At 31.1% G+C, this 9,492-nt stretch overlaps 2 protein-coding genes across 2 annotated transcripts; both read left to right on the top strand.

The window, feature by feature from the left end:
- Window positions 1–311: 311 nt before the first annotated feature.
- Window positions 312–2,885, top strand: LOC125052552. Its single transcript, XM_047653466.1, has 5 exons — window positions 312–448; window positions 599–824; window positions 1,788–1,939; window positions 2,249–2,407; window positions 2,660–2,885. Exons 1-5 carry the CDS (start codon window positions 382–384, stop codon window positions 2,833–2,835), a joined length of 780 nt encoding a protein of 259 aa, XP_047509422.1. The 5' UTR covers window positions 312–381; the 3' UTR covers window positions 2,836–2,885.
- A 1,014-nt stretch (window positions 2,886–3,899) lies between these two features.
- LOC125052781 (circadian clock-controlled protein daywake-like) lies at window positions 3,900–7,316 on the top strand. Its single transcript, XM_047653806.1, has 5 exons — window positions 3,900–4,165; window positions 4,490–4,727; window positions 5,826–5,956; window positions 6,469–6,615; window positions 6,768–7,316. Exons 1-5 carry the CDS (start codon window positions 4,108–4,110, stop codon window positions 6,917–6,919), a joined length of 726 nt encoding a protein of 241 aa, XP_047509762.1. The 5' UTR covers window positions 3,900–4,107; the 3' UTR covers window positions 6,920–7,316.
- Window positions 7,317–9,492: the final 2,176 nt, after the last annotated feature.

The raw sequence follows: 9,492 nt of genomic DNA, 5'->3' as shown, positions 1-9,492 counted from the left end.
TTAACTCCCTGCTAACTATTGCAGAAGATTTAAAAAAAATATGGAATATCATATGTATTTGTATTGTTTTTTAATAAATTATTTTATCTTATGTGACTATTCCTATTATAGAAAGTGTAAATTTAAAAATGGAGAACAGTTGCGATATTAGATCTAGATGGAGAATGAGAAGATCGAATACACTAGAGCGATGCCGCGGGTAGGAACTTGTTGTAATTATTATAATTAGCGGACGCATGGTCAGGGTTACCCATACAATTAAGAACTGGTTTTTATACAGTTTTCATAAAATTTATACGTGTTTTGAGGAGTATAAAATATACGTTAGACCCTACAAGTGTTACAGTGTTTTCACAGTTCGGAGTAGAGCAGTTGTCAAAAATGTTCAACAAAAATTATTGTTTCGTTTTTCTTTGCGCTTATTTAGCATTTTGCGATGCTGCCTTTGGTGAGTAGATCTTGTGTCACTTTTAAAATTTAGAGAAGTAAAACGCTCTATCATTCAATCATTTTACAACTTTTCATTATAGTTAGACAAATGTAAATTTTATTTTTAACTTATACCGAATTAAACTAAATAATTTTATATAAATTACAGTGGACACGTTAGGCAAATGTCAGCCCGAAGATTGGGATTGCCTTAAGAAAGTTATAAAGGGCGTTCTCGAGGGCATAGCTACCACAGGTATCCCAGAGTATGATATACCACCCATTGATCCATTCAAACTGACCGAACTTAAGCTTAACTTCCTGGACATGGCGGAACTGACTGTCAAAGAAGGAGTCCTGAAGGGTCTCAAGAATTGTGAAGTTACTGATGCTATGTAAGTATAAGGATTCTCATTGCATGTACACACACCGAAGAATTTTATTTTGCAAAGATAATACATAGAGCAGTGATGGTCTAGTGGCTTCAGCGTGCGACTCTCATACCTGAGATCGTAGGTTCGATCCCCGGCTGTGCACCACTGGACTTTCTTTCTATGTGCGCATGCCACTTTAAATAAACTTATTGATTTAAAAATATCTTTACTGATTTCACAAAGAGGTGGTGCGCGGAAGAAAATACTTTAACAAGCGTGTAAAGCCTCATGCCCTAATCGATATTTAAAATGATATGATAATGACAACCTTTTTTTTAAGTTCAACCTAACATACATACTCTTACTTTCAAAATTACGTGTACATTTACTATGTTAAAAACGTCATTGTCAATTAACGTCACATTAACTATTAAATTACAGCTTGTAAAAGATACATAATTGTTTTAGGTAACTAACTGAATTTCGGTAAATAATTAAGAGTAATATTTTTTACTACTGTTATTAAACATTAAAGACGTTGTTATGATGGGTTGAATAAAATTATAGAACTACATCTTTTGATCCCACTACAAGGATATATTTTACTCCTCAACGTGTTAATAAACATGCATTTTTTAATATTTAATATTTAGATATGATTGAATACATTCTAATACTTAAATGATTCATTGTATTTATATAATGAGTATTTTATAAAAAAAAAACATGTACATGTTTTATATGCATACGCAAAAAAAAAAAAAAACAATTAATCCATTCCATTTCGCAAAAAATAAGAAAAAAAGTCATATAAGTTAGAATAAATAAATTTCGCGTTCAGTCTTTATACAATTTTAATAGGTCACGCACTCACTCGTCATTATTAACTGTTTATTTTTAAAAAATTGAAATATTTAATACTATATTATTTAGAAAAAATTTAAATGTATTATTAACTTTTATGTATGTTATTTAACATTTTAGGTTACACATGGACAAGGGAAGTGGCGTATTAAAACTCATATGCGACATATCTGCGAAGGGTAAATATGAAGTGACTGGGTCTGGCGCAGCCTTAAAAGACCTATTCGGACCCGGCGCTTTAAAGGGCAGCGGAAACGCTAAGCTTAAAATTGGTAAGTTATTTTTAATCTTATACGTTGATTAAGTGGTGAACAGGGAACATACAGCTAAACGTCATACAGAGGTGTACCAGGCACACGTTTATCCCTTCATGCGTCATAAGCAAGCAGGAAAACAATATTTCATATATTCAAGCATATGAAATATTGTTAGAAGTGTATCCCTAAATGCCTCTGAGGTGAACGCAATAACATCACCTTCCAATATAATATAATATTTGGATGAAGGATTGACTATACACGATTTTTATTTACACGTATCTTACTTTACCTGAGATTAAACTAATATTAAATTTATTGCAGATAAAATTTTGATAACCTTCAAAGTTAAATTCGACGTGGTGAAACGTGATGGAAAAACTTTCGTGACTTTCGTAAAGGATTTGACCACATACGATTTCGATTTACAAGGCCCCAGTCACCTCACGATCGACCAATTGTACATTGGTGACGTAGAATCAAGTAAGTTAATCCCAAAATATACCTGATTACATTTACTCGTTGATAGACGTGTTCCCAGTACGTCGAACGTTGTAATTTAAAACAGGAGATTTTGCAATTGCTCCCATGGGTATGAAAACCAGGTTCTAAAAGCTTCTTAAGTACATTTCGCTTCTGAATTATAAGGCTGAGTTCGTAAGTTTTACGTACAAGTTCGGAGGAAACTTCAAATTATTTTAATGTAACTTAATTCATTTGAAATATGTTTTATAGGTAAATTAATCATGGACTACTACAATCAAAATTACAAAACAATATGGCAATCTTTTGGAAAAACAACGTTAGTATCTGCAACTGATGTAGCGTTTGAGATGCTATATAAATTCTTTGATAATGTTGAAGCTGAAAAGTATCTAGCGGGTGATGTCAGCAAATATGTTAAGAATTAAACATGTATTTTTGTTGTGAAATAAAGTTTTACGAATTATTTTGTAAAAAATCTATTTATTTCTGTGTTTCAAACTCATAGAATTCGAAGTTGAAAGACTTCTTTTTAAATAAATTCTAGATTTTTAAAAATAAATAAAAAATGATTATAATATCTAAATACATATCGAGATGTTGTTGATTTTACTTAATCCAACAAAAAGGCTCACATATTTTAGTCTAGTAGGAAAAATTAACATTTAAAAGATAGGAATATAGGGAAAGATAAGACTAATTTTATTTAGTATAAGAATACTACATAATATGTATAGCCAAGTTGGCTTGGCTTTCAGTGCGAATACAAACAGTTTAAAGCATACGCACGTAGTTACAAAGCAATATGACAGTATAATAATTGAATAAATAAATAATATCAAAGTGGTACACAAAAAATAGAAACAACCGAAAAATCAGTCAAATTACCAGGCAAGTTTCAAAATATAATTAAACACATTTAAATTATGTTAATTAACAGGTCAGTCAAAACTTATAATCTAAGAACGAAAGACTCAAGATTGAAAGCAGTTAGTTACAACAAAATACAAGTGGCACAACAAATGAAATAAATATTAATCGTAGATCACAGAACTGTTAAAAATAATAACATTAAAAGCTAGGCATTTGCGAATAATCGTCATTTCTGAACGGCTGACCTCATGTTTAGCTACCAAAATTTTGGTCTACAACTCTAATCTCTATATATACGTATATAATTTCTCGTGTCACAATTTTCTTTCCCATACTCCTCCGAAACGGCTCAACCGATTTTTATGAAATTTTTTATGCACATTCAGTAACTTGAGAATCGGCTACTATCTATCTTTCAAACCCCTAAGTGATAAGGGGTGTCCAGCCCAAAAAATGGTTTTGTTTTTGTTTTTTTATGATACAACATACAAAAATACATACAACCCCTATTTTTTATTATTGTAGATAGTTATGTTTATTGATCTAAAAAATCTTTCCTAGAAATAATATACATGGCAAAACAACGTTTGCCGGGTCAGCAAGTATTCTATGTATATATTTTATTATAATTGCAATCCTTTTAAGAGCATATTATTATCTTATTATTTAGTATTTACTTGAAATTAACTATATGCTATTAGTAAAAGACGTCAGCGTGTAATGAAGAGTTGTAAGGTACAATTTATATGACATATAAAGTCGAGATGTCGAGGAACAGCCGGTAACTCGGTTACAAAGTGTCATACACGAAGTAAGGGTCATATAGAATGTTGGGAGTTCTTGTTTTCTTTTTAGCGGTCTGGAGTGTTACGCCGTTGGGCTTACGTAAGTAAACACGTATATTTTTGAATCGTTGTTCCATCTCATCTGTTTTCTTCTTGTTAAAAGTAGGTTTTAAATACGAATTGTGAAGTATAGTATACTTTTTTTCGATATCGTTAGATTTTTGTCAACATTTGACATTTATTAAAACATTGAAGAGCAAGTAATAAGCTTATGTTATCGACAGCTTTTTTATTCGTTATATACTTATTGCTTATGTACCATCTTATTTTATTTTTATATTTTGTTTCCTCAAAAGTAGATATTGAAAAGCCTGTGTGAATTTCAGTTTTAAAATTAGGTAAAAATGAATCACTTATGTTTTAGCTGATTACCTCAAATCATGTTCAAGAAATGATCCAAACTTGAATGAGTGTGCTCTAAAATCGGCCCAAGACTCGATTCGCCAGTTCTCGTTGGGAGACTCTGGAAGAGATTTACAGTCCTTGGATCCATTATACATACCCGAAATGAAGGTGTATATCCCTGATGAGAAGGGCTTAAAAATAGTATTCAAAAATAATTATTTCAAAGGACTCTCCAAGCTGCAGCTAAAGGGTTTGAAGTAAGCATTTTCTTTCAATATATTTTTTTAATTTTTTTACACTACTTCCCTATTAAGGTAACAAGAGAAAAGAATTTGTTTCTTGGGTAATTTTGTAGGCAAGACACGTATAAGGGCCTCATAGGCTAGCGGTCATATTAAGTGTCCGCTAGGTGAGAGGTATCGGGTTCGCAAGTATATATCTATGAATTTAAATTTGTGTTCTGCCTTTGGGAGGGTTGTACGGTACTGGGCGAGTATCAATCACGCATTAGGCCGAGGATGGAAATTACAACGGGTAATTCAACATTCGAAGGAAGACATCAGAGAATCAGTGTGCTATTATTGTCGTTATTACTATGTATTGTAATATAAATTATTAGAAAGAGGGGATTTCATTGTATTGGTTTTATTTTGCAAATCAAGATCAAAAATTAATAATTAAAACAGTGTATCAAATTAAAAAATAGAGCACTAAGATTGAGTTGTACTTACCAATATTCATATTTCATGGTGTGGAAGGTCATGGAACTCATATTTTGGTATATATTTAAAATATATAGGTGGTTATATTTAAACAAAATCCGTTTTAAATATTTATCACATTTGGTAATTTTTGATCCTCTCTGTCTTAAAGAACTAAATCTAGTAGAAAAAATTTATTCGATTAACCAAAACGTATTTTGTGTATTTGTAAGGAACTATGGGATATAAATTAGTTAACAGACAATTAACTTCTGGCCTCTTATTATGAATAACATTCAGGTCTTTATGGGAAGAAATTAACCGCAGAAGAGTCGTTTAAAACAAAAGAAGTAATGAAGTGAGAAAAGCCGTGGTTATGAAAATTTGATATTCATTAAAATTAGTCTCTGAACAGTTTAAGTTTTAGAAATAAATCTATAGCCAAAATCTCTTTGATGTTAGGCTTAGATTATTAAAAAACAGATGAGTACCTGTCTGTTTGTTTTTAAAAAAAGTTCAAATTATGATCAGAATTGCGCATTTATCTTAAATTAAATTTACTTCGTTTCTTCTTTACGTGCATTATGGCTTGCCTTGCTCAAAACTGGCTAAGGAGCAATCATTAAATATCGTTATATGTATTCTTTGTTTTAGGTTTGACCTGGATAAAAAATTAATAGTTGCTGACGCTTTGGTTAATCTCGATGTAAAAAATGAATATGAGGTCAGCGGAAAAATTCTACTTTTAGCAATTCGTTCTAGTGGCGATGCGTCGATAAGACTTAGTAAGAAAAATATTTTATTACGTTTTTATTCTCCATTTATATGATTTAGTTTGCATATTTGACAGTTGTCTACAATACCATGCGGCTATTGTGATTTTGTGACATTTCTATAGATAAAGCTTTCCATAAATATTAATCAAGTTTAGTTCGAAGTGTAAAGCCAAGATATTCGTATAAAAATCTTTAACATTGCCAAACATTTGTATCTCACCAAATAAATTGCAAAAAGAGATTAATTTTATTGTACAGGTTTTATGGTCATAATTAATAAATGCTTATTAAGTATTTGATTGCTTAGTTCACTTTTAGTTGACCTAAAATATTTACCTAAACCAATATTTTAACAATTATTTAACAATTTTGTGACAATTATTTAAGTTGATTGAAATAAATATGTGTGTTTTGTGACTGTCACACGAATAAGTCGCAAAGATACATAGTTGTCGATTTTCTGTTGTAGAAGCTAGCTATTGGAACTGAAGAAAATAGAAATTAATTTATTAATGTTTTAGAAAATACTTTACTACATATTCAGATATGGTATGAGCATGTACTTCAAGATGGGAAAATTCACTGGAATATAACAAAACATGATGTGAAATACGAAGTAGAAAAGGCGGTTTTCCGATTAGAAAATCTACTTAATGATAAGAATATCGGTAAGTACATAGTAGATGTTATTCCTAGAGCTCGATTTAATTGAATTTAGTTTTTAATACATAACATACACTTGTTTAATATCTATATGTTCTCCAACCTTTTCATTAACAGTTACAATACAAATATTATATACTAAAAAAATCGGTTCCAGGTGATCAAATCAACAAGCTCATCAATGAAATGTGGCGTGACATCGTGGCAGATGTGGGTCCATCTATATGCAAGAGCCTGACAGCCGCCGTCGTTGATAATGTGGCGATACTTCTCAAACAAGTTCCCTATGACGAACTTATGCCTGAATGATACTATAATAGCTTTTATATATTAAAAAAAAAACGAAAGATGGGCGATAGTATTTTTAATTAAGTTAAGCGAATTACGATTATCCTTAAATACATTAAGGATACAATTAATTCGCTTGGGACTAAAATGAAATGACTGTAATTGTCTAAAAGGAAATTAACATAAGTTTATTATTTCACGTTGTATTTAATAAGTTAACTCTACTTATTAGAAAGACAAATGTCCATTTAATGGACTCCATGTTCCATTAATTCTATACTTTTAATCTTCCTGACTTCCTGTGATTATAAACACAACGTGTTGATAATATAAGTAAGCAAACATTTGTTTTTGTTAAATACTAAATGCGATATAATTTTCCGATTCATTCTACCAATTAAAGACATTTATAATTCTATAGAGCTTATCATTGACGATAATTCGAGCACTTTGTAGGTTTCGCTGTGTGGTATAATTTTCATGAATGATGCCGAATTTCAAAATTTAATTATTAACGAATATACTATGGTTATTTGTGTTGTTCAAAAGTAGATGCAAAATGCGTTTATATTAATAAGAATAACATTTTATAAAAAATGTGCGTGTACTAGTGTACACACGTTAGAAGTGAAACTTCTTTATGACCTTATTTTTCGAAAAATTATCTATATGCAACTAACTTTACAGAAATTGGTTAAATAAAGTTAAATTAGATAAAGTTTAACAAAAGGCTTTTAATATCACAGACTTGAATACAATTATTTCATTTTACCTTATTACCACTAAGATTATTACAGAATTTCATAAATTGTAATATAATTTTTAGTATCATTGTTATAGTTATTATAAATTTTTGTTATTAATGGTTTAGAATCTCTTCGAATCAACCGTGGTAGGGACGAGAAAAAGACGCGCGTAACGGTCAAATGTGACGCGTAACCGAAAAATGTTACACTAAATTTTTTTCCAACCCCGATAAAGAAGTTTCACTTCAAAAAATATCTAAAAAATAAAACTAAATTTTTATCGATTAAGTAGCAAATCAAAATTAAGATTAAACCAATCAAGAAGTTTGTGTTAATGTTGTCGTGTAATCCAATTTCGACCCTTTTACAAACCTACGGAATACGAAATGGGATTGTCCCTACCTGTAAATTCTAATAATGCTAATAGCGGTGTTAGAGTAGTGGTTAATCGCTTAAGCTGTCTGTTCTGGCGTTTGAGATCCGGCTGAACAACTGTGAACAGTTAACACTTGCTTGTACGGTAGACGCATTGAGTTCAGTTTAGATTCAGAGTCGAGACTAAGTTTGGTTTAGTTTGATGTTGGACACAAATTAAACGAATAATTGTATCCCTTGCTTCATTATAAAGCTTACGGGTCCATACTCAGTGTATATTTGAAACATTTATTTAGGTCCACGTTTCACAATTAACGGTTCTATTTTTATGGAGTGTAAATGACTACCTATCATTCCACATCACGCCTCTTGACTGTGGACGTAAACATGAGATTACACAAGTTTACGAATGTATTTTCGCATAGCATATGCAAAAAAAATCTGCATGCAAAATTCATGTCACGGAATTTTGGACTTCAAATTGCTTCCGCATCCACTATATTCTCCAGATTTGGCCCCTAGCGATTTTTTCCTGTTCAAAGACCTCAAGAGGACAGAAGTTTTGCGCTGATTTAGAGGTAATCGCCTAAACTGAAGCCTATTTTAATTCTAAAGTCAAGGCGCATATTTTATAAACAAATAAAATTCTATAAAAAAAGAATTTTCTATGTTAGCCTACGAAGTTTCAGCTCACCATGCAACTCTATGAAATTACTCGACTAAAATTACCTTACGTCATCAACAAAATAACAATTATTTTAATAACTTTCTCCCGCCCGAAATATTATATATATATATGTATCGTTAATATAGTACTCTCAACTGATATAGTATAAGAACAAATTTCAGTATTACTTAAGGTATCACAACGCATTTATCGTACTTCCTTCGCGGTAAAAGCTTCTTGTTCCTTGAGTTTGTTAAAAGGCGTATGAATCGAACCTTCACTCTGTATACAATGGCATGAAATGGTAAGATTACCGTGGATTTTACATTACATTTCGGTATTATAATGAAATATGTGGCATTTATGCACAAAACATCCCTTTGTAATAATGTCCTAATTATGGAAAATTAACTACTAATACAATCTGCTTTTTAAATAAAAAAAACTAATATATATACATTATTTGTAATAGTGCTCAGGCATTTGCGAAATGAATGCGCCGTAAAACATTCAAATATAATATCAGAATATAATATCACTACAACTATGTTATACGGACGAAATAAATAAATCAGAGTCACTACAACCTTTTTAGGTCTGTCCCTCAGAGTTCTGTATCTGTTTCATGATCATTTTTTGTCAATCAAACTTAATCTGGCAAGTAGGTGATAAGCCTCCTGAGCCTGATACACGCTGTCGACTTTTTGGGTCTAAGGCATCCAATTTTCTCACGATGTTTTCCTTCACCGTTTGAGCGAATGTTAAATGCACACATAGTATAAAAGTGCATTGGTGCACAGCCGGGG

This window comes from Pieris napi, chromosome 9 (genome assembly GCF_905475465.1).
Source record: "Pieris napi chromosome 9, ilPieNapi1.2, whole genome shotgun sequence".
Taxonomy (NCBI): domain Eukaryota; kingdom Metazoa; phylum Arthropoda; class Insecta; order Lepidoptera; family Pieridae; genus Pieris; species Pieris napi.
Note: the sequence above shows the minus strand (reverse complement) of the source record. Positions and strands in the feature narration are given on the sequence as shown.

What these genes read in the sequence shown, in the direction of transcription:
- LOC125052781 (XM_047653806.1), top strand. Translation starts at nt 4,108, where the DNA reads ATGTTGGGAGTTCTTGTTTTCTTTTTAGCGGTCTGGAGTGTTACGCCG. An exon ending in CTGCAGCTAAAGGGTTTGAA is followed by an intron (nt 4,728 to 5,825) that starts GTAAGCATTTTC and finishes TCTTTGTTTTAG; the next exon opens with GTTTGACCTGGATAAAAAAT. An exon ending in ACTTAATGATAAGAATATCG is followed by an intron (nt 6,616 to 6,767) that starts GTAAGTACATAG and finishes AATCGGTTCCAG; the next exon opens with GTGATCAAATCAACAAGCTC.
- LOC125052552 (XM_047653466.1), top strand. Translation starts at nt 382, where the DNA reads ATGTTCAACAAAAATTATTGTTTCGTTTTTCTTTGCGCTTATTTAGCA. An exon ending in ATTTTGCGATGCTGCCTTTG is followed by an intron (nt 449 to 598) that starts GTGAGTAGATCT and finishes TATAAATTACAG; the next exon opens with TGGACACGTTAGGCAAATGT. An exon ending in CATTGGTGACGTAGAATCAA is followed by an intron (nt 2,408 to 2,659) that starts GTAAGTTAATCC and finishes TATGTTTTATAG; the next exon opens with GTAAATTAATCATGGACTAC.